This window comes from Pristis pectinata, chromosome 3 (assembly GCF_009764475.1).
Source record: "Pristis pectinata isolate sPriPec2 chromosome 3, sPriPec2.1.pri, whole genome shotgun sequence".
In the NCBI taxonomy this organism is placed as follows: Eukaryota; Metazoa; Chordata; class Chondrichthyes; order Rhinopristiformes; family Pristidae; genus Pristis; species Pristis pectinata.
The window spans coordinates 77,863,528-77,888,127 of record NC_067407.1 but is presented as its reverse complement, the minus strand read 5'-3'; the positions used below and the strand labels follow the sequence as shown (position 1 = coordinate 77,888,127).

At 40.4% G+C, this 24,600-nt stretch overlaps 1 protein-coding gene across 1 annotated transcript in view; it reads left to right on the top strand.

Annotated features, from left to right (window-relative positions):
• The first annotated feature begins 657 nt into the window (after positions 1 to 657).
• entpd6 (ectonucleoside triphosphate diphosphohydrolase 6) overlaps positions 658 to 24,600 on the top strand; it is a 43,206-nt gene continuing 19,263 nt past the window's right edge. The window contains exons 1-7 of the mRNA XM_052010944.1: positions 658 to 731; positions 5,555 to 5,844; positions 7,958 to 8,034; positions 12,953 to 13,096; positions 18,924 to 18,999; positions 21,079 to 21,124; positions 21,930 to 22,005. Of these exons, the coding sequence (XP_051866904.1) occupies positions 5,625 to 5,844; positions 7,958 to 8,034; positions 12,953 to 13,096; positions 18,924 to 18,999; positions 21,079 to 21,124; positions 21,930 to 22,005 (639 nt within the window). The 5' untranslated portion in view covers positions 658 to 731; positions 5,555 to 5,624. The remainder of the gene's footprint in view (positions 732 to 5,554; positions 5,845 to 7,957; positions 8,035 to 12,952; positions 13,097 to 18,923; positions 19,000 to 21,078; positions 21,125 to 21,929; positions 22,006 to 24,600) is intronic.

The window sequence follows — 24,600 nt, the reverse complement described above, 5'->3', positions numbered from 1 at the left end:
TAAGGTGCTGGGGAGTAGGTACAGAGGAGATGTCAGGGGTAAGTTTTTTACTCAGAGTGGTGAGTGCGTGGAATGGGCTTCCGGCAACGGTGGTGGAGGCAGATACAATAGGGTCTTTTAAGAAACTTTTGGATAGGTATGTGGAGCTGAGAAAAATAGAGGGCTATGGGTAAGCCTGGTAATTTCTAAGGTCGGGACATGTTCGCACAACTTTGTGGGCCGAAGGGCCTGAACTGTGCTGTCAGTTTTCTGTGTTTCTATGCCTGTGATGCTGCTGCAAGCAAGTCTTTCACTGCATCTGTACCTCACCGCACTTGTGCACATGACGATAAACGCGACTTGAACGCGTTTATTGTCGACGGGACGCTGCCATAGGTGAAGCCACAACGAAGGGCAAGGCGAAGTCATCAAGAAGTAAGGCCAGGTCTGGGTGCTGTACCATTCAGAGAGAGTGAGTTAAGGTGACACGTCTCGACGTGAACGCACTCGGTTCGGAAACCAGCAGCACAGCCCAACCGGGCCCGCGGCCAACGGCCGGCACACGCGCTCTGCTGTCAACGTGACAAAGGGGCCGGCGACGCATGCGCACGGAGAGCCGAGGGACACGGCGAGAAGAATCGCGCGTGACGTGATGGGTTGGGGGCGTGGTTACGTCATGGGGAGCGGAGTCCGGCGGCGCTGAGCTGGAGGGCGGCGTGAAGCCGGGCGGCCGGCGGGCAGGCAGGAAGGCGGTAGGTTTTACCGTGAGAGTTGGTGGGTGTGAAGGGTTCTGGCTGTTGGCGCCGCCAGGTGAGGTGCCCCCCCCCCACCCCCAAAGTCCGGGATTACCCTGCGAGGAAATCGCCGTGAAATACAATTCCTTCAGCTGTGGTCACTGAGTCAGCTGTCATTGCCCCGCCCCGTCCTCGGTGTTGCCCCATCCTCTCCTCCCCCCATCCTCTCCTCCCCCTCCTGCCCCCCATCCTCTCCACCTCATCCTCCGCTCTCCCCTTTTGCTTTCCACTGCATCCCATTTTCGTTGCGTCTTTAGATTCTCAGTTAGTCTGTTTTAAGTCTTATGCCTTGCTTCATGCTTAGATCCCCATCCTAATGTTGACTCTCTGTCTCATCCCAAGATCCCTCAGTTTAATGTGAACTTGTCTCAGATCTTTGCTTTAATGTTATGACTTCATGCTCTCACCCTGTGCCATCATCTTCATGCAAAATCCTCGCGAAACCTTGATCCCACCCAAAATCTAATTGCTTGCTTTCATTCTGGATCTTCACTTTATTATCTAGATCTAAAGCTAATCCTAAATGGCACCCTTACACACTAAGCCTAAATCTCACCAGACAAGATTCTGTTCAGAGATGAAGTTACTAGTGAGTACACCTGTTTTGCATATCTGATTATTTTTGCAATTATACTTGAGTTATTCATAGCTGGAGTGCACAGCTGCTTCTGCGATTTAAGCAATCCACTGTAAAGTCATTCATCAGATTACTGGGCCTCAGAGGCTCCAGGTAAAGTACGGAATAATCCCTGGTTCTGTTACTCTTTTTGAATAATTTTCACCTTTACTATATCTTAGGATTTGATAACACTGATGAATTCAAAGATCAGTAGTCCCAGTTCACTTCAGATAAAATTTGGAGGGGTGATAATTAATAATGTGCAACCTGAGTTTATTTTTTAATGAAAAATAAACTATTAAAAATGTAAATTATCCAAATTAAAATTTGGAAATCCAAGGTAAATTATCCAAATTGTTGTTGGACAATTTAATATCTGGTGTGTGACTGCATCACTCTTACCCGTCCAGATGTTTCTTCAAGTTCCACGCAGAGCTACTCACTATCACTTGATTTTGTCCTACCAGAGTTCAGCATTGGTTATTCACATTATTGCCCTAATTCCATGTTTTCGTAAAGTATTATTGCTTAATTTAAACAGTCTGTTATAATCAAGCATGGATTATGTCATTCTCTGACTCATTAGGAACAGGGCCTCCATTTGTTGACTGTACCAGTGTAGTAGTTCCATCATCTTCTGCCTTTGCAACCATTATGTCAGCCTAGTGTTAGCATTCTAGCCTCTGAGTCAGGAGGTTGTGTGTTCAAGTCCTATTCAAAATATTTTTTGACATACTGGTGCATTACTTGAATGCTATATTAACAATAGTACTTTTGGGTTAGAGATTAAACCAAGCTCCAGTCTTTTATGGCAGTATTTCAAAGGGGTTGCTTTTATAAATTCAAGTCAAGTCAAGTTGGGTTTATTGTCATGTGCACTAGTACAGTGAGGTACAGGTACAATGAAAAACTTGTAGCAGCAACATCACAGGTATATATGTACAGACAGTACACAGAATATAAATTATTCATTTTTGACATCTGGGGAACACCGATGAGGCCAACATTTATTGTCCATTCCTAATTGCCCTTGAGAATGTGGAGGTGAGCAGTTTTCTGGTTTTTGTGATGACTCTCACAGTGCTGCTGAGCAGGGAATTCCATGGTATGACTCAGTGACAATGAAGGACTGGCGACATATTTGTGAAACTTTGACGGAACCTACAGGTGGTGGGTGTTCCCATGCTCCTGCTGTCCTTATCTACAGTGCAATTTTTGTAGATGGCACACACTGCAGCTGTTATGGAGGGAACAACAGTCTAAGGTGATTGATGGGATGCAGTCAAGTCGCCTGCTTTGTCCTGAATGGCACTGAGCTCCCTGAGAGTTTTTTGGCACTGCAGTATTTCATCATGCTCCTGACACGTCTTGTAGAGGGTGGAGAGGTGTTGGGAGTCACTTACAGAATCATACCTGGCCTCTGACCTGCTCATGCTGTCACAATAGTTATGTGGCTGGTCCATATGGCACAGAAACAGGCCTTTTGGCCCACCAAGTCTATGCCAACCATCAAGTACCTATATATACAAATTCTATTTACCAGCACTTGCTCTGTAACCTATTGTGCCTTTTTGATTCAAGTGTGCGTCCAGGTGCTGCTTAAATGTTGTGGGAGTTGAGTTCTGGTCTGTGCTAACCTCCGGAATATTTATGCTGGTGGTCTTGGTGTTGACAATGCCATTAAATGTTAAGATTCTCTCTTGGAAAAAGTAATTGCCTGGCACTTTTGTGACACAAACATTACTTGGCACTTATCAGCCCATGCCTGAATGTTGTCTAAATCTTGCTGCATGCGGGCATGGGCTGCTTCATTTACTGAGGAGTTGCAAATGGAATTAATCATTGTGCAATCATTAGCAAACTTCCCCACTTCTGATCTTATAAAGGAAGGAAGAATATCAATAAAACAACTGAAGATGGTTAGTGCTAAAATACTGCATTGAGGAACTCCTGTAGTGATGTTCTGGGGCTGGGACGATTGACCTCCAACAACCACAACCGCCTTCCTCTGTGCAAGGTGTGACTCCATCTATTTCCCTTTGTTTTCCCTTTGATTGGTTTTGCCAGGGCTTCTTGATATCACACCCAGTCAAATGCTGCCTTTAAGTTAAGGGCTGTCACTCTTACTTCACCTCTAGAATTTACCTCTTTGGTCCATGTTTGGGGAGGGTTGGCAGTGAATGATCCTGGTGAAACCTAAACCGGGAATCTGTGTATAGTTCTTTGGTAAGTAAGTGCCACTTGAAAGCACTGTCAAGGATGGCATCTATTACTTTGCTGATGGCGATCAGACTGACTGGGTAATTAGCCAGATTGGACTTTTCCTATTTGTGAACAGGACATTCCTGGGCAATTTTCCATAATATCAGGTAAATGCCAATATTGTAACTGAATAGGAACAGCTTTGGAATTAACTGCAGGTCTCCAGTACTGCAGCTAGGATGTTGTCTGATCTTATAGCCTTTGATGTATCCAGTGGTCTCACTGTTTGTTGATATCACATGGAGTGAATCAAGTCAGCTGGAGACACAAGAGACTGCAGATGCTGGAGACCTGATGTTGACGTTTCAGGTTGAAACCCTGCAATTCCTTTCCCCCCACAGATGCTGCTTGACCTTCTGACTTTTTCCAGCAGATCGTTTGTTGCTCCAAATTGGCTGGAGACTAGACTCTGTGATGCTGGGCAATCTCAGGAGGAAGCAGAAATGGATCAATTGTTTAGCATGTCTGGCTGAATATGGTTGCTAATGCTTCAGCCTTTAGTGCCAGCATAGTGGGCCCCACCATCATTAAGGATGCAGATGTTCTTGGAACAACCACCTTCTGTTAATTGTTTAATTGTCCACCTTTATTCAGCACCCTCTGTTGTAGGACTGCAGAGCTTGGATCTGATTTGATGGTTCTCCCTGGTATTCAGGTCAATATAGATCCAAACATCAGTAAACCAGATTACCTGGTTATTTCTGTTTGGAGGATGTTATTATATTAAAGACAGAATATTATGAAGCAGTGATTCTCCGTTTAACTGCACTGATGTATCATTTTACATTGTGTGCTCAAGTTGCTGAAGTGGTCTTTAATAACAATCCTCCATCTTCAGAGTTGAGAGAACTACCAACAGCTAAGGTGGCAATGTTTAGATTGTCTATCATTTAAATCTGCCTTCTGTTTTTGGCCTTCAACAATTGGTGTTTTGTAGAAACTGTAATTTCTCCAAGGTAATTATCGTAGAGCAAGAAACTAGTCATTTCCGCTCACTACATGTCTTATCAGTTTTGCCTTTGCACTCTGGGTGTTGCTGAGAAGACTGGCCTTAACTTCCTGTCTTGAATGACTTCGCTCTAGTGTCGGATTGCTGCCTTTGCCTTGTGTTAGTCTCACCAAAGATGTTTGGCTTTGTCTGAAAATATCTGATACTATACTTAGTTTGATCTTTAATAACTGACTTCTTATAGAGCACTAACAAATTAGTCACTTTGATGTAGAACTGGATTCACATGGACTAGCTGAGGTAAGAATCTGATTCCTGTCTTTTAGTCAATTGCATTGGGCCAGAATTTACTGCCAAGGGATTTGAATGCTTTTGAATGTTTGTGTCATTTAAAAGCTTAAAAAGTCCTCAATTAGTGTTAAAAATCAATTTAAAAAAATAAACAAACTTTTAAACAAATAAAAGCAGTTGAGTGCACACAATTCAAAATAATATAATTTGCCTAATTTGTTTTCTAAATTCTCCTTATTGAAATGAGTTGACTTGCTGTTCCTGTACCAGGTTTTGGTGCTGGCATTTCCAAACAAACTCCAGGCATTGTTTTGATTGTGCATAGCTGCATTCTTCTGCAGCTTCATGTCTAATTGCCATTATGATTCACATGTGATCCAGCACTGTCTGTTTGGAACTGTTACCCTGAAAGGCCTTCAACTTGAAACATTAACTTGGTTTGTTTCTCTCTGGAAGTTGCGTGACCTGTTAAATATTTCCAGCATGTTCTGTTTTTAATTTTTGTTTTCCAGAATCTGCAGTATTTTTAGATTCAAGATGTATTGTCTAAACTGTGTCTTAACATCAAAGGAAAAGAGAAATTCTGCTTAGGTATGAGAAACAAAAACTTTTTTTCTATATTTTGATGAAACCTATTAATTGTTTATTCTTTTCTGACAGGTTCCACCGTGTTATGTATTCCATGTATGGATTTGCTGCAAATAAAATATGTATTTAATTGCTGGGAACCATGAAGGTACCAAAAATTGCATTTGTTTTTGTCCTATTCATCTGCCTATTCATCTACATCTATCAGAAGAAACCTTTGCAAAAAATACAGAATCGAGTTGGATTCAACATGCAGGTCACACACGAACAACCTGTTCCTCAAGCCTTCTATGGAATTATGTTTGATGCTGGTAGTACTGGGACACGCATCCATGTTTTCAAGTTTACTCAGATGGCAAACGGTAGGATTTTTAAGTTATTTTGTGAAGTAGCTATGGTATGAACATTAAAAACACTGAAGAGCATGATCCCTTTTGTGATGGTTAGTGCTGCAATGAATAACTGTTAATCATGCTATTGTTTGCATGTTGTTTATGTTTTGTCACTTGCTGATAAGAATGAGAACTGTCTGTGTAGAGTTTGTACATTCTCCCTGTGACCACATGGGTTTCCTTTGAGTATCCTCCCACATCCCAAAGACGTGCAGGTTGCTAAGTTAATTGGCCACATTAAAATTGCCCCTGTGTATATAGGTAAGTGTAGAATTTGAGAATGTGGGGAGAATACAAAATGTGGTTAATGTGGATTAGTGTAAATGGCTGACAGTTTGCACGGTCTGGTGAACCAAAGGGCCTGTTTCTGCTTTGTATCTTTCTATGACTAAATAGGAGCATGAGTTGCACATATGCCCCATCAAGCCCACTCCGCTATTTGATAAGATCATGGCTAATCCTATGCCTCCTTCACTTTTCCCACCAATCCCCATATTCTTGAATTCTCTTGATGTTGAAAAATGTATCTATCTCAGTCTTGACTGAATGACTGAGCATTCATAGTCCTCTGAGGTAGATCGAGAATTGCAATGATATATAAATCTGTGTAAAGAAATTTCTCAGCATCTCAATCCTAAATTTATAAACTGCCTTTCATGATCTTAGGATCTCCCAATGTTATTTACAGCCATAAGATCTCCACCATTGCAGAAGCTGAACTCCAGCCAAATGATTCACTCCATGTAACATCAAGAAATGGTTGAGAGTACTAGATACAGCAAAGACTATACTTTTTAACTATAGTTGCATTTGGAAATAGAGCAACCAATTCAACAAGATAACCAATACAAACAACAGATATAACAATTTGTGCACAGCAATGCATTAATGACCAGAATATCTGTTTTTAGGTGTTGCATAAATGATAAACAATGTTGAGGTCACTGGGCACTGGGATAATTCCTGTCTTTGAAACAATGCCATAGGGTCTTTTATATCCATTTAAGAAAGCAGTTGGGGTACCTTTGAAACAGATACTTCCAGCAGCATAGTACTCCCTTAGTTTTAAGTTGGAATTTCTCCCCAGATTTTGTGCTCGTCTCCGGAGTGGGTCTTGAAACAAACTTCTCATGAGAGGAAAGAGTTTTACCCACATCTAACAAAAGCAATACAAAGATGCGAATGATATAGTTTGTAAAGGGACAGCAGCACCAGACAGACCTTTTAATTCATATACCTTTAAATGTGACAGAAATTGTTGTGCTTAACAAAATATGCACAATCCTTTAGAACTAAAAGCATAAAACTTAAGCAGGGGATTATGTCAAACTTTCATAAGTCATGGGGGTACATCAGCTAGACTACTGACAGTTCTGTACACCACACAATTGAAATGGATGTCAAAGTCTTGGCAATGGATGTTATGGTTCCTAAAACTAAGACAATACAGAGTGAAATGAAATTCAGAGTCTAAGCTGGAAAACAGTGAGTTTCAATGGCTTGGGAGCACTGAATAAGATGGAACCAATATACTAAATCCTGTGGTTGAGTGGTTCTCCTAACTTGTGACTGAAGTTATCAGCTTTTGGATTAATAGAGTGATATAGGTAATATCCAATGAGACAATGTATTTGAGGGAGCCTTGTACTGCAGAGTTCTAGGTATAGAGCATTGAAAGTTGGTTCCTATGATGTATATGATGAATAATATGGACCATTCATTGGTGGTATCTGGAAATGGACAGCATGAAGATAGATTATTTTCAATTTATACAGATTGATATATTTACTGGAGAATTGCAAGCAAAGGGGCTCATATGAATTGAACCTTGTTCTTATCAGCATTTAATGTTCTTATGTTTATTGTATGAATCAAAGTGACTTTTAAACTTCCTTATCTATTTTGTACTTGAGCAACATGACACCTTTTTTTCCTTTGCTCAATACTTTTATCACATGAGTCTATTATTCTAAGATTGGTTAACTGAACATTTATCAAGTCAAGCGGTGAATATGCATGTTGCTAAATACTCAAGCAATTGATATGAAAAGTCCAAGTCAATTTTCTAAATTTGTTTCAACAGAATCTCCTAAACTTGCAAATGAAATTTTCAAAGCCTTGAAACCAGGATTGTCAGCATATTCTGACAAGCCCCACTTGGTAAATTTTCTTTTTAATTTTGTATGTTTTTTTAATGGTGAATAAAATGCTCTCTGCAATTTACCAGGTAAAGTAAAAACAGGAAATACAGTAAACACTTAGCAGATTAGGAGTGGTGTAGAGAGGGAAATCAAGTTAATGTTTCTGTCTGAAGACCTTCTTAGAACTGGAAAAATACTAGAGACGAATGCTTGGATGGTTATGGGACTAGTAAAGAAATGAAAACTTGGTCCAGGGATAGTATTGCCAAATGCAACAGAAAAGAGAAGAAGAGGGAAGCATGGAAAATCTGGAAAAGAGAATATTTATGTTTTTGAGGAATATCACAGACAAAAGGCAAGTAGACCCCAAAGCAATCTACTATCCTTGAGCACGCACCCACAGCTTTGCCATATACAGAGCAACTGATGCTGCATCCTCTATTACCACTTGTTCAACTTGAAAAGCTGTAAAAGGCATAATATGAGAATGAGGGCTGTTCCTCAACCTTGCATTAAGTTTGATCAGGACAGTGTAGGAGGCAAAGGATGGACAGGCCTGAATTGGAAAAGATTGGAGAATTAAAATGCCAAGTGACTGGAAGCTCTTGCTGACTGAACAAAAAATGGTTGAATTTGATCCTCTAATGGTACATTTACTGCAGAAATACTGAAGAACCTGTAGAAGTAAGAAAGAGAGCAAAGAGAAGGCGATTATACAGGGAACTTTAAAAGATTGATGAGAGTATAGAAGATCGAATACATCAAGTACCAGCCAGTTAGGCCAGGCTTGTGCTGAAGACTATAGGATGAAGGAAAGAATGAGGAAGACAAAGATTTTCATGGTTTTGAAATTTTGGGAGCAAAATGAATAAAAGATGATGTTTTGTTTTAAGAGAAGTTAATTTCACCACTGAGGTTATAAAAAGAACTATAAATGCAATGTGTTCAGTGTTAGAATTGTAGAACCTTCTGCAGTTAATAAAAGTCATTCACTTCCTGTCTGTGCTGGCTCTTGGAGCTTTCCTGTTTGGTGTGTTGCATATCTAAACCACGTTGTGTTTGAAAATCTTCTCACTTCTGCTTTATCATTTCTGTCATATGTTTTAAATTTATGACATTTAATTACTAATTCACTTGCTGATGGAGACCCTTTCTCCTTACTTGGTTTATCAAAACTCAGTTGTTTTGAATATCATAAATAGGTCTCTCTTAATCTATTTTTCCACAATGAAAATCTGGACCTGGATAGCGCCTTCATTCCTGGCATCACTCCTCTGAACTCTGTCTGAGATTTTATCACCCTATCTAAAGTATTGTGCATCCCATATGCCCTATTCACACCCTCTACCTGTGCTGCCACTTTCAGGACTTATACTCCAAGATCCCTCTGTTCATCAGCACTTTCCTAGGACCCTTCTATTTATTGTGTATATCCCACCTTTGTTTGCCCTTGCACTTGTCAGGATCAGGTTCCATCTGCCATTGCTTGATCCAACTTTCCAGTTGATCTACATCCTGCCGTACCCTAGACAACCCTCCTCGCTATCTCCGACACCAATTTTCGTGTCATCCACAGATTTACTAATCATACCTCCATCATTTAAGTCCATGATGTTAATGTATACCACAAACATTAAAGGCCTTTTAAGCTGGCAATTTTAAATGAAAACACACCCACTGTCAATACTTGAACATCCTCTAATTACATTAATTACATAGAATCGTAAGATTGTATTAACTCATGTGCAGTGTTTTTAAAAAAAAACTATCAAGGTGCCAAATCTGATGAAAAAGGTTTTTTTCAGCAGAAATGTCTTCCTGCTGGTTTTAAAACAGCTCCTCTGTTAGACAGTGTGTTTTCAGGAAATCCTTTCCCTCATAAGCAACAAAGCTCCCAGTATTAAATAGTTCCAATTGAAGACTGTGTACCAGCTAAACTGACTAGCTCAGTTTACAATGTATATTCTAGAGTAAATTGGATGATCAAGTGAACCTTGACAAGGTTAAACAGATAGCAGGTAGTACTTCAGCATATGGCTTAATAAGCAACTTGGAACAATGTTATGATCTTTCAATCAAATAAAAAGAAAAAAGTATGAATAAGAGCAGTGCAAGAGATGGTAAAAAGATAAATTGGTGTTTTCTACATCAGATGTTTAGAACCGGATATTTCCTGGTTGGTGAGTTGGTTGGAATCTTGGTAGAGCTTCAGATAGAAAACCTGAAAATCCACATTCAGCTTCCATTATTTCAATTTAATGCAAATCAGATTGTCAATCTTCACGCTCCCCTCTCCCCACCTTGCTCCATCTGTTTTTTTCCCCTTTTTCCTCTTTCTGTCTGCCTCTTTCTATCATCCACCTGCCAATGTCTCCCAGCTCCACCCCATCCCCTCCCCGGTACTACCTACCTGTCATCTTACACCCGTCCTCAGTCCACCAATCACCTTGCACTTCTGTCTCACTGCTCACCTTCTCCTTTTTATACTGGCCATCTTGCCTCTCCACTCTCAGTCCTGATGCAGGGTTTCGAAATGTCGACATTTCCTTTCCTCCCACAGATGCTGCCCAACCCACTGAGTTCCTCCAGCAGATTGTTTGTGCCTTGTAGTAAGTTGAGCAGCATTCCTAAGTTGGGCCGCAGGATAATGTAGCTTCAGTTAGTGACCTGGTAGGGTTGGTGGGGTCATCTAGTACCCCAAATATAGGAGTCATTGCATGGTGAGGGTAGGGAGGAGGGAATGCAAGGATCTAATGTTTGCTGGTTGGGAGTTATGGTTGGGGGAAGGGAAAAAGGAAACAAATGCTTTTCCTGCCTGTGTTGTAAGAAATAGGCCATCCAGCCCTTCATGCCTGCTCTGCCATTCAGCAGGATCGTGGCTGATCTTTTAGCTCTGCCCTACTCTTCTGCAGTAATCCCATATCCCTTGACTCCCTTAATATCTAAAACTTACCAGTCTCTATCTTGCATATACTACGTGACTGATTCTCCACAACCCATTTTGGATAAAGAATTCTAAAGATTCATGATCTTCTGGGAGAAGAAATGTCTTCTCATCTGTTTTTCAAAAAAAACCTACAAATGCTAGAAACACTCGACTGGTCTGGCAGCCTCTGTGGAAAGAGAATCAGGGTTGATATTTGAGGTCAAAGACCCTTTGACAGAGTTTTAACAATCTGGAATGTTTCTCTTTCCACAGATGCTGCCTGACCTGCTTAATGGTTTCAGCATTTTCTGTTTTTATTTCTTATTTCTGTCCTGAATTCTGGTTCTGGGCACCCCTGCCAGAGGAAACATAAACTCAGAATCTACCCAGTCTAGCCTCTTGGCTTTCAGTAAAATCGCCTTTCACTCTCCCAAACAAGATCTGCCCATTCTGCTTAGTGTCTTCTTGTGTGACAAATGCACCATCCAAAGAATCAATTTGATAACCCTTGTTACATTTGCTATCCTTGTCTGGGGACCCTGTCCTGTACACAATGTTCCAGATTCCGTCTCGCCCAGGGGCCGGTATAATTAGAGCAAGATATCTTTACTCCTATCCTCAAATCCTCTTATGATAAAGGGCAACATACCATTTACCTTCCTAATTGATCATTGAACCTGCTTGCTAACTTTCAGAGATTACCAGTATGACACCAAGGTTCCTCTGAGCACCAATGCTTTTCAATATCTTACCGCTTAAAAAAAACTCTACCTCTCTATATTTTGTCTATTACTTGTCTTCTCCCTTGTCTTAGGCATACAAGGTGATGATCTTCCATGAATTCAATTGCTTCATCATTAGTGGCAATTTCTTTAGCAGCTGAAGACCAGTGCTCCCGAACTTCTTTTCACCTCCCTCCTCCTTAAAAACCCACCTCTGACTAACCTTTAGGTCATCTGTCCTTGTATCTTCTTGTGTGTTCAGTGTTAAATTTTAGTTGAAGATATTCGTGTAAAGCCCTATGGGACATTTTGGTACCTTAAAGTTACTGTATAAACGTGTGTAAGCAAACCGATTTTGTGTAACAGTCAGAAAGCCAATGTAATCCTGTGCAATGTAATCCTATTTTAGTAGTGGCTTTATATAAGAAAAATTGCCTCAGTAAAAAAAAATTCTGTTGTTTTTACTTTAGTTCAAAATCTGAGTTCAAGAGTATTGCAAATATTTAGTAGACTGGATTTTAACACTATAAGAAACTGCAGAATTGAGCCTTGCAAATCATTTCCAAGTTCAATAGCACATTAACTTGGACCTTTTTTGGCTTTATTTTAATATTGCTGAGTCGAGATCCCAGAACTCCCCACCTCACCATAAAGGAGCACCCTCAGCATAAAGACAGTAATTGTTCAAGGAGCCTCGCCACCACCTGAAGCCATTAAGAATGTATGACAAATGTTGCCTTTACAGCAAAGCTTGTATCACAAGAACTAAATTCTGAAATATAAAAGCACTCTTTCAAAACATAAAACTAAATGGTAATGGAAATTTAACTCAGCCGCACTGCTCTTGTTGAAAGAGAAGGAATCAAATGGATTCCTACAGCTAATATGACTCCTTTTATACTAATTTAAATACAAGAACATACAAGAAAATAGGAGCAGGAGTAAGCCATTCAGTCCGTCAAGTCTGCCATGCATTCAATATGATCATGGCTGCTCTACCCCAGGCCTCAACTCCTCTTCTGTGCCTCTTCCAAATAGCCCTCAGTTCCCTGATCTTTTAAAAATAGATCTACCTCTTTAATCCCTCCAGTGATCTAGCCTCCACAACCCTCTGGAGTAGGTCACTAAATTTGCATAGTTAATAAGTAGGAAAAGTGTGTTCATAAATTGCTAAGTACCGTAGATGTTTTTAGATACTCAATTGCCACTGAAAGCTCCAGTTAGAATTACATTCTTTGTGTAATAAATCTTGTTTAATACTGTTGGCTACATTTGTTTATGTATTATAGAGCACAAAGGGAATTCAAGATTTGCTCGAGGTTGCCAAAGACTCCATTCCTTATGACTTTTGGGCAAGCACTCCTTTAGTACTAAAAGCCACAGCTGGATTGCGACTGTTACCTGGAGAAAAAGCCCAACTTTTGCTAGATAAGGTAACCTCCTTACTGTATTCATTAGCATTGAATAAGATAGTTGATTTAAAAAATTCTTATGCATATCTATAGGATATTGTAGAGAAGTAAATGATGCAATATTAGAATCGGTATCTTTCAGGGTTGTAATCCTTAAATGCTACAGTTAGATTTTTTCATAGTTCATTGATTCCGAAATTATGTAAGGTAAATGTCCCAATATTCTTCTGTTAGGTGTCTTGAACCCTGCTTATTTAAACAGTGATTGATTAACTTGCATGTTTTCCTTTCCTAGCTTAAACTCCTTTTACATACTAGCATATGAATTGGGAGAAGGAGTAGGCCATTCAACCTGCCACTTAATAAGGTCATGACTGATCTGATTTTAGCCTTGGCTCTGCAATAATCTTTCACTCCATTTTATCATGTATCTATCTACTTCTGCCTTACAACATTCAAAGAGCAGTGGAAGCAAAGTCTTTGAGAGAGTTCCAAATACTAATGACCCTCTGAGAGTAAGAAAATTTGACTCACTGAACCTGCTCTGTTCCTTTCTCTCTCCCTCTGATCCAGCCAGGTCCTCTTGCTCACCCCCTTTCCATCCCAATCCACCCACCCAGCCCCCTGTTACCCAGTTTCCTTCCTCTCCCTTACATGGTCCCATCTGCCTATCACCAATACACTCTGACCACTCAATCTCTTCCCCTCTCCTCCCCTCTTCCCGCTGTTCCCAACTGCCCACCATTCCTCCCTTATTTGGTTTCATTCGTCACCTTCCTTTCCTACTAGATTCCATATCTGCAGTCTTTTGTTGTCTCCACCAATCACCTCCCAGCATCTGTCGCTATCTTCACCTCTCCTTCCCCACTTGGCTCCAGCTGCTTATCAACTGCTTGCCCACTCCTGTGTCAATCCCTCCCCCACATCTCTTTATACTGGCTATCTCCTCTATACACTCTCAGTCCTATGCAGGGTCTCAATCCAAAATGTCAATCATCCCTTTGCTTCCACAGATGCTGCCTGACCTGCTGAGTCCCTCCAGCATTTGCCTCATTTCTGGTGTTAAACAGTTGACTCCTTATTTTTAAACAATGAACCCTTGTTCTAGATTCCTTCACAAAAGGAACCCTCCCACCACTCCCCCCTTGTCAAGACCCCTTGGGAGTTTGTTTCGATCAAGTCTATTCTCACTCTCCTAAACTCCAGCAGGTACAATCCTAGCCTGTCCACCTTTTCTTCATAAGACAATATGCCCATTCAAGGTGTTAGTTTTGGAGATTTGAGTAAAACTTTGTATTTCAATACATTTCTATAACATTGTAGTGCTGTACCTTAGCACAATGACAAAGTGTTTGACTGCCATCAATTCTTGTGTCTTTGGCACTGTTATCAACGAATCAGACAATACGACTGGAGAGTGACACAAGGAGTATTGATATCATTAATCACACGCAGAAAGGTTCTTGCACCCTATAATCACCTCTGCTTTTCTTGCCACCTCTCTGCTTTCCTATCTTTCTAACCCATCTGTTTAAATGTGCCATGCTTCTTATTGTCTTCTTCAATCTGTCCACACTCACCTTTGGCTCTAGCTCACTCCAAGTCAAAAACTCTACAGTAAAATACATAGATGCTATAAAATACATAAGCTCTTTTTATTTCACTCTAACTCCTCCCTTCAGTCTCCATGTCACTGTCAGGTCCACTCCTTCAACTCATGCACTCACACTGTCACTTCAGCTTTATAAGGTGGAAGGTAATATGCAAGGTGGGTTGACACTCTTGAAGAGAAGCAAAGGTGATATGCTGGAACAAACTGTTGGGTAAGATAAAGTGAACAAAGCAAGTGTATGGGACACTGTAATTAGTAGTAGTTGTGACTATGGGATGTGCAGAACCAATGTCTAGAGATCCAAAGTCTGGGCTTTGTAGGATTTAGGGACTTGGGATCACAAGAAGGGAGGCCGTCAGAACACAGACCGCCTGATATTTTCCATGGGAAGTCAGAAGTAAAAGCACCGTATGTTGGGGATCTGAGGAATGCTGACGTCCATGAGGAATGGGGTAGGAAGTTGTTGCATTTGGTGTGGGCCCAGTGGGAGTTAATGTGCACTGAAAAGGGAGTGGAGTACAATAATGTTGGAGGGGATTGGGTTTGTGACAGGAACAATGAGTAAAATCTTCATTCATTTGTTTATTATTCACAGATTAAGTCATTTGTAATAATGCTGGAAACACCTCAGATGGTCAGGCAGCATGTGGAGCTTCTGATGAAGGGTCTTCAACCTGAAATGTTAACTCTGTTTCTCTTTCAACAGATGCTGCCTGATCTGTCTGTTTCCTGCATTTTTGTTTTTATTTCAGATTTCCAGCATCTGCAGCTTGTTGATTTTAGGGTTAATCACTGTGGTGGACTGTAATGTTTTAAAAGTAATTATTGATGATAAAAAGCTTCTGGATGTCCCAAAAATCCTGAAGCATACTGTTTAATTTTTCATGGATTTTGTCACAAGCAAAAATGTTGCTTCAATAACTCATCTTACACGTGCATCAGTGCCCCAAGTTATAGTCAAGGTCAAGGTATTTTGACTTTTTTCTAATATATCAAAAAGCTGAACATCTTGACTCCATCTAGGTTTTCGCATCATTGGATGGGAGAGGGTAGGAAGGGGTTTATAAAACAGCATTCAGGCTGCTGTGTAAATGGCTAGTTTCTTTGTCAATCAAAAAGAATTAATAGCATGAAGACAGGTCACTGAGCTCTGGTCTTTGCTAAAATTTATTCTTCCTGGAATCTTACTCCTACCTATTTTATGTAACCTTATCAGCAGAGCCTGTTCTTTTCTCATTTCTGTGCTTACCTAGCTTCCCCTAAAATGCATCTGTGCAATTCACCTCAATCAATCCACAAGGCAGCAAGTTTATGATTCTAAACCAATCTAAATATTTGAGATTAATAAAGTTTCAAGGTTTGCTGCACATTGTAAATGTAGCTAAAGTACAGGTCAAGAATGCCTGCTATTTTGGTTTTTTTCTATATATTAGAAAAATTGAATCTTGCATGACAGATGGCTTCTTGGCCCATCACGTCTCTGCCAATTCTTTGATAAAGCTGTTAATTAGTCATACTCCCTTGCTGTTTCTCTGTACCTTTTACAATTTTTACCTTTTTGAATAACGACTCTCTTATGGATGTTGCTTTTCATCTTACCTCATTTCAAGTAGTGCATTCCAGAGCATGACACCTTGCTATGGAAACTAATTTCTCCTTCTCAACCTTTGGCACTTTTATAAGTCTTGTCTTAAGTCTGCATCCACTGGCTACTGATCTAGCCACTTATTCCCGTCACGGAAATGGATTCTCTCCAAATTGTCTTGCATCCCTTCATAACAAGGGGGCATTCTTTCCCATTATTATGGTAATTCCAATAACATTCATTTCCCTCAGAAGAAAGCAATCTTTAAGCTAAGGGTGAAGACACAGGAGACTGCAGATGCTGGAATCTGGAGCGACAAACAATCTGCTGGAGGAACTCAGCGAGTCGAGGAGCACTTGTTGGGGGAAAGGAATTGTCAATGATCAATTGTCCTGATGCACAGTCTCGACTTGAAATGTCAAAAATCCCTCTCTCCCTACAGATGCTGCTTGACCCACTGAGTTCCTCTAGCAAATTGTTTGTTGCTTTAAATCAAGGGTTTCTTGTGGTTTGCAGCTGTCTATTTCAATCAGTAGAAAACTGAGGCAGATAAAGCCAAATCCAAGGACTCAAAGTGAGACCAATTACTCCATGTAGTCCCTCAGACTATCTATAGGATTTTGTGACAAGTAAGTGAAAGTTTCAAAAAAACTGCAGATGCTTGAAATCTAAAAGAAAAGTAGAAAATGCTGGAAATACTCAGCAGGTCAGGTCACATCTGTGGGAAAAGTTATTTTATTTTTGCTTTGTGATAAAGTATTTACAACATAGTTCAAGCAGCCCCAACTGAGAATGATCAATGTATTCAGAGAAGTGGAAACCGTTTAATGAATATATTTTCAATTTGGTGGAAAATTTGAGAGGACTTGAAGTGAATATGGCAGTATTTTTGAGCAATTAGGGATGATTAGTTCTCATTATTGTAGATTTTACTTAATTTCATATTCAAATTCTTGTCATTTTAAATTTTGATGTGGGGACTCGTATGTTCCCATCTCTTCTAGTGTGACTTGTTGCTATGTTATTGACAATGGATGCAATGCTGCGAATTGCTGCAATGAGCTGCATATGCAAGATGGCAAGTGTGAACAAAGCATGTGTATCTTAATCTAGCACATTACATGTCACAAAAAAAATTGCTTTTGCAGTTGCCACAAATGCATCTTCTTAAAATGATATTGTCATCCATTAGCCTAGGGCCTGGCCTTTGCTCTCTTATTAGCAGGTACAGTGACTTGGAATAATAACAGAAAATTCTGGAAATACTCAACAGGTCAGGCAGTATCAGTGAAGAGAGAAACAATTAACACTATCATGATCTTTGATCAGAACCTATTCTGATGATGTGGTTTGCCTTAGTGTACAAGTGATGTGTACAGGCACATACCAAGTTAACAGCTAAAATGCTGAATATAAATATACTGAATTTATTTTCAAACAACAAGAATTAAAAGCTATAGCTTTCAGGTTGTTATATAATGTTAATGGCAATGATTGCAGCCTTCTCCAAAACCTTCCCATATTTTGGGAATTTCTAAAAGGAAACCAACTATATAAATGTAAGCCTTTTTCAATGTGTGTGCAACAGTTCTTCTTGCCTGTGAATAAAACACCTTGTATTCTGTGTTTTGAGACCACACACTACTTTTATTTTTGATTTTGGAATTGGATGACTTGCTGAGATTTGTCAGATTTCACTCTGACTATATTCAGCTCTTAATGCTTGTCTCAATATATTACATCTCAAGTCACCACCATATTTAAAATATTCAAGTTTTGTAATGCTTTTAAAAAAAAGTATAGAATATCCAACCTATTCCTGCTTAAAAATACTAGGCCTATAATTGTATTCCACCCTCTTTTGTGCACCAAACATATGCAGTGTATGGTGTTAATGTACAATTGCATCCTTCAAAAAAACCTGAAAAGGAACACTCCCTATGGAAACCACAAAGCAGCTGCTGAAAAGGTTACCATGGAGGTAGGCGAAAGCAAGGGGGAAGGAGGACACAACAGTCTTCTTTGCTCCTGGGCACCCCCTGATATCCCTCCATTCTCTCGTGATGGTCTACCATGATTGAATCCTGTGTTGCAGTGGTCCTGGGCTACTGGAGTTATCAAGGCTACAATTGGTCATGAAGCAACCAGCATTGAAGACCAAGATTGACAGACACAGTCTTCAGTGTCACAGTGCTAGTCCTTTAATTGACATCTCATTGCTGGCCCTGTGGGTCAGTAAGGAAGGATATGAACAGTGGGCAATGTGTTGTGCTGTTAGGTGTGCAACTGATGCTGGGAAACATCAGCTGTGCCAAGGTGAATTACACAAGACCCAATATCTCAAAGGGTACAATTTGTTCTGAAGATGGTGGGGGTCATCTAACCGAGACAAAAGCTATTTTTTGTGCAATGTGTGCATAAAACTGGGTGTTAGTGACTCCATTTAGTAGGCCCCAATCTGTTGAAGCCCTTTATGGCTACAGAGAAGGAATGCACAGATTTAACTTCTGACACTACTATACTCTGAGCTTGTCAATGTGTGTGTTTATTGGAGCACATGGAATGCAGCCATTCACTGTCTGTAGGATCCAAAATACAAGTGGAAAACGTACTTAAAATAAGTCCTCTGTTTTCTGGATTCCTTCTCCCAGGTGAAAGAAGTCTTTCAATCAAGTCCTTTCCGAGTATCAAATGATTGTGTTAGTATCATGGATGGGACAGATGAAGGTAAGGTACTGGATTTATTTATATCTGACATGCATGTACTTGGTTAGTGTGGGTTAAGTACTGCTGATGCATTTTCTGACGATACAAATATAACTGAAGAACAAGTTGTGAGGAGGGTACATAGATCTTGCAAAGGGATAGTGATAGGTTGAGGGAATGGACAAAAAATTGGCAGATGGCTCTCAAGCAGGTGACTATGAGGTTTGATGAGAGCACATTGTCTACATGGAATTTGGCAAGGCTTTTGACAAGGCCCTGCATGGTAGACTGGTCCAGATGGCGAGATCACATGGGATTCAGGGTGAGCTAGCCAATTGGATACAAAATTGGTTGGTGGAAGGAGTCAGAGGGTGGTAGCGGAGGATTGCTTTTCAGATTGGAGGCCTGTGATTAGTGGTGTGCTGCAGTCAAAGGTGCTGGGTCCCCTGTTCTTTGGCATACAAACAACTTGGATGAGAATGTAGGTGGTATGATTCATAATTTTGCCTATGATACCAAAATTGGTGGTGTGGTGGACCGTGAAGAAGGTTCTCTAAAATTACAGCAGGATCTAGATCTACTGGGAAAGTGGACCAAGGAATGGCAGGTGAAACTTAACTTAGACATGTGTGAAGTTATGCATTTTGGGAAGTTAAACCAGGGCAGGACTTGCCCAGTGAATGGCAGGTCCCTGGGGAATGTTGTAGAATGGAGAGACCTCTGGGTGTAAGTACATAGTTTGCTGAAAGTGGCAAAACAGGTAGCAAGGTGATGAAGAAAACACTTGGCAGGCTTGCCTTCATTGGATGGGGCATTGAGTACAAGAGTTGGGACATCATGTTACAACTGTTTGAGATGTTGGTGAAACCACACCTGGAATATTGTATTCAGTTCTGATCACCATACTATATGAAGGATGTGATTAAGCTAGAGAGGATGCAGAAAAGATTCATAAGGCTGTTACCAGGACTGAAGGGCTTGAATTATAGGGAGAGACTAGATAAACTGGAACTGTTTTTCTTGGAGTGAAGGAGGCTGAGGGGTGACACTAAATTGGCTTATAAAATCATGAAGGGATTGGATAAGGTGAATGATTTTTCCCGGGGTAGGGGAGTCTAAAAATAGAGGGCATAGATTTAAGGTGAGAGGTGAAAGATTTAAAGGAGATCTGAGGGGGAAGTTTTTCTCACAGAGGGTGGTGGGTATACGGAACGAGCTGCTAGAGGAAGAGGTAGAGGCAGATACAATTACAATTTATAAAAGATGTTTGGACAGGTGTATGGATAGGTCAGGTTTAGAGGGATATGAGCCAAATGCAGGCAAGTGGGACTAGTTTAGGAAGGCGCTTTGGCCAGCTTGGATGAATTGGGCCAAATGACCTGTTTCTGTCTGTATAACTCTGACTATGACTGAGTTCCAGAGGTTATCTATCCGTAACTCTTATCTAGATAGCAATTGATCAATTCATGTGGAAAATATAAGATCTATGTTTACCTATTACTGTTCAGGTCCTGTGACCTGCTGTCTGAATATAGTTTTAAGTAAGTTTCCAGATTTACCTATACCATGCAGCTTAATGTTACATACCTGTCCTGTAAGATCGTAAGCAATAGGAACAAGAGTAAACCATAAGATTGGCCGCAGTTCCACTTTCCTCCCAGTGTCCCATAGTTCCTGACCCTCTGTACTGAAAATCCATCTCAGTGTTGAATATATTCAATGATTCAGCTTCTGTTGTCCCTTTTATAATAGCCTCACAGATTCCTCTTTTCAAGACTTCGTGCCCAAGGATATAAAAGGTAAATTTGCAGGATCCGGCAAAGGGGGGGGAAAATAGGCAAGTGAACAGTTTTTCAAAGAGCTATGACAGATGTGGGCTCCTGTGATTCCATGATGAGATACAATCGGAGTTGTTTTCTCCTTTGCATAATATGTTTAAACCCTTTGTCAAATTTTACATGCAATTTTTAAAATGTAAATTGGTCTCTTTTTTCTTTATTTTACTAACAGGACTCAGTATGACAGGGTCTTCCCATTGGTAAACACTTTACTTACTGATTCATTGCCTACTTTCCTCTAACTACCACTTTGTAATTGCAGGTATTTCAGCATGGATTACTGTCAACTTTTTAACAGGTAAGCAAAAGTAGAGAGTTTCTTACAGAATTGTGAATTCTACAGAAAAGAGTTGTCCCAAACTGTTAATGTCAATGAATTAATTGGCAGGAGATTTTAATCATAATGTGGTCAAGTAGCTTTTGTTCAGTTATACATCAATTATGCTTTACCCAGCTAGTTTCATGTGAAGGTCCCACAAGCAACTGGACCAGCAATAAGCAGCTAGGCCATGTCAGCAGCTCAGTATCTGTGAATGATGCCAAAAAGTAGTCACTTGTTTTGTGTTCATATTAAATTTGCATTGTATACCAAACACACCCTGTTTGGACATCATTTCTATTATACACCTCTCTTCCTGATACAATTCTTCTTCCTTGATTATTTGTTTCTCCTACCCCATCTTCTTCTCCTCCCCCATTCGATGATGAAATGATTTTCTTGGAACTGTTCCAATGTTCTGCCATCTTAGACCTCTCCCTTGTTTTTAATGTTCTAGAGTCCCCACCCGCTTCACCTGGTGAAAGCCTATCACCATACTTGCTGTTTAAGGCAGTCACTCTGCTGAGACAGATAGGGTCACTCTGATATTTCTGCAAACCTCCACTTCCCATTTAGCGGCATCCTGAATTTGATCCTCCAGGGTCCCATTTTTTCCTTATATGAATGTTCCCCTGAATTGTATAGGTAGTTATTGGTTTGCCATGAGCATATTCAGTAAACCTGCAGTTTGCAGGAAGGAATGGGGCCTCCTCGCTTTGGTTCTTGGGGGAATTTGATTTTTTTAAATTATTGCGGTACTAATTGAAGTGTATTCATTTCAGACAGCTTGCAAGATTCAAGCAAAATGCTACCGGAATGCTTGACCTTGGGGGTGGTTCTACCCAAATCACATTTTTGCCTCACAGCGAGGTATGTTTTGAATAAGTTAGTCTCATGGCTACTTACTTTTCATATTTAATCTTGGCATTTCTTTTCTCCTACCCTCAGATTCCCCAGGGATGAATTTTGTTGGAATCTGTTGTTATTTCATGCTTCACATGAGCCTTGATGCTTTAGGATACTTTAGTAATATTCACAGAAACATTGCAACCAAGGCCAAGTCTAGCCCATCAAGATGACTAAACAAATAGGCTTCCGTCAGTTGTCACTGGATAGGGACCAGCGACTGGTGACTAAGTAAATGAAATTCTGCCATTATTGCTCAGGATCCATGTGGTAGGGGTTGAGTTCCACTACTCACAGTCATGGCTATTGATTTACATTGACTAAGGAGGTCAAATCAATCAGTGGCTCTTGCAGTCAGGTACAGAAACCTGTTCCCTTTTCCTGTACTCCCACCGAGTAGCAAAGGCCAAATGTGACGTCCAGTTTTCACCCTAGCTGCAATCAGCTAACTTGTCCATGACTGAGGACCAGAATTGTGACCTGCCTGAATGTGATTTGGTCAGAGGTTTGTTTCACCACCTCAATTTTTTTTTCAAGAATATACTCGTATAATGTGTACAGTAAATACAGTCAAGAAATTTCTTTCTCTACATTCATTATACCAGAGATCCAGTATGTTCCCTTATAATGAGTCAATGCCACCTGTGTTTCTTGCTCGACATTCCATCATCAATGGGTTTGAGAGACTGTTACATAGGCCCCAGCCCCTCTGTGCCCAGTGGACCCTAGACCGTGGTCCTTCCCCACAGAGCATTTGTGGTGGCTGCACTGAGCTTCAGTGTGTCCCTCAGCATGTACCCTGGAATATGCCAGTTAGCAGCATTCGCTTGTGGACATCTTATAATGGAAGACCAACAGGTTCTGGGCAGACTAACGTGCGTCTTTCGCTGAGTTGATGAGCAGCAGTTGATCAGTATGCATCCCTGCTAACAGTCCTGTGTTTCACCTCCTTAATATTAAGCTATTTTTGAGGCTAAGCTAATTTATTTTATTTTGAAAAGTGTTATTGTGTATTTAACCCCTACCATTTCAAATAGCATTTAATTCAAGGTTTGGCACAGCACTCCACCCATGGTTTGATGTGTAGTATAGCCTGATCAACAAAATGCACCAATGGAATTAGGTTACTTCTGTGCTTTACGAAAATGCTATTTTGAACTGCTGACAGCAAACCACCTTCTAGAGCCTGTGCATCTCCCTTTAAAAACTACATACTGTTTCCAGAGCCCATGCATCCCCTTTTTAAAAACTACATAACGTTTTCGTGAAGTGTGAAAACATCAAAACAGGCCAAAGGTGAGCTGGTCAACGTGTTATCCTTTGTTGCTGCTCTTTGATCTGAAACTACTTCACCAGTTTGCTCTACAATAATAGCAGTGGAAAATGCAAATCTCCCTGTGTATATTTTAAGGAACTCTTTGGTTTGATTAGAGGACATCTGGTTCCTGCCATCTCATGCTATCATATGCTCATTTAGTGTGCAACAGAATGGATAAGTTAATAAGACAGGTCTCATAAACATGCCATGTATTCTCTAAGAGTTCAAAATGGGAACAGAGGCATTAATGTAGCTCCTGCAACAGATTAAGAAGTCTTGGGTTGCTTCACTGGGAGCAAGGTAAAAGTAAACATTGACCCCAAGCCACACAAGCTATTTTATCTCAGAAGAGATGCATTTTAAAGCATCACTTTAGGATTGCAGGATAACAAGATTTACGATGGGAGTTCCAGTGCAGCTGAAGTCATGGCTCCTATGGTGGAGTGATTAACATCAAGGTGCTCAAGACTCCAGAAGTGCAGGAGATTAAAGATCTGAGTTGCAAGTCTGGAGGAGGTTTGAGTTTGGGAGGGGTGAGGCCGTGGAGGGATTGGAAAATAATGTAGGCTTTAAGCTGTCCCAGATCAGGAATCAGTGCAGCTGAAAGGGGAGGGTGGGAGGGATGGGGTATGATGTTCCAATCCATAACTTTTAATTCTCTGAGCACAAAAAAAACACACTGAAAAAGGAAAACCCACGTACCTCAGTATTTCCTTAGTGTTATTCTCAGAATTTATGCTGAATTTAATCGGTTTCTGTTCTGACCTATGCTGACAGTATTTAACATTTACTCAAGGTATGAGTGTGTCCATTTTGCACTATTAAAATTGTTAGTTTAATTTAATTTTATACACATTTGATGCACAAATTGTGTATTTCATTAAATGAAAATGATTACTGCTCTTTTTTGTGGTGAAGAAAGCAGTGTCACAACAGCTCTGCTGCCATCCAGTGGGCACAGCTTTCACTACAATTAGGAGAGTGTGTTTCAGGATTGCTTTGCTAGATTTGATAGTGTTGGCTGGCACAAACCTAATTCCAGTTCTGTGTTTTGTTGCTGATACCTTAACAAATTATTCAGCAGGATCCATTTCATCTCAAAGAAGAAGCCCTGCAATAGTTGCCATTGCACTCTTGCAGGGACCTTTCAAAGAACAGAAGATTATTTTATGGACAGAAGATTAGATTACATTTTGATATTCCTTTAGATTTGGATTTTCTACCCGATTATGACTTGCTTG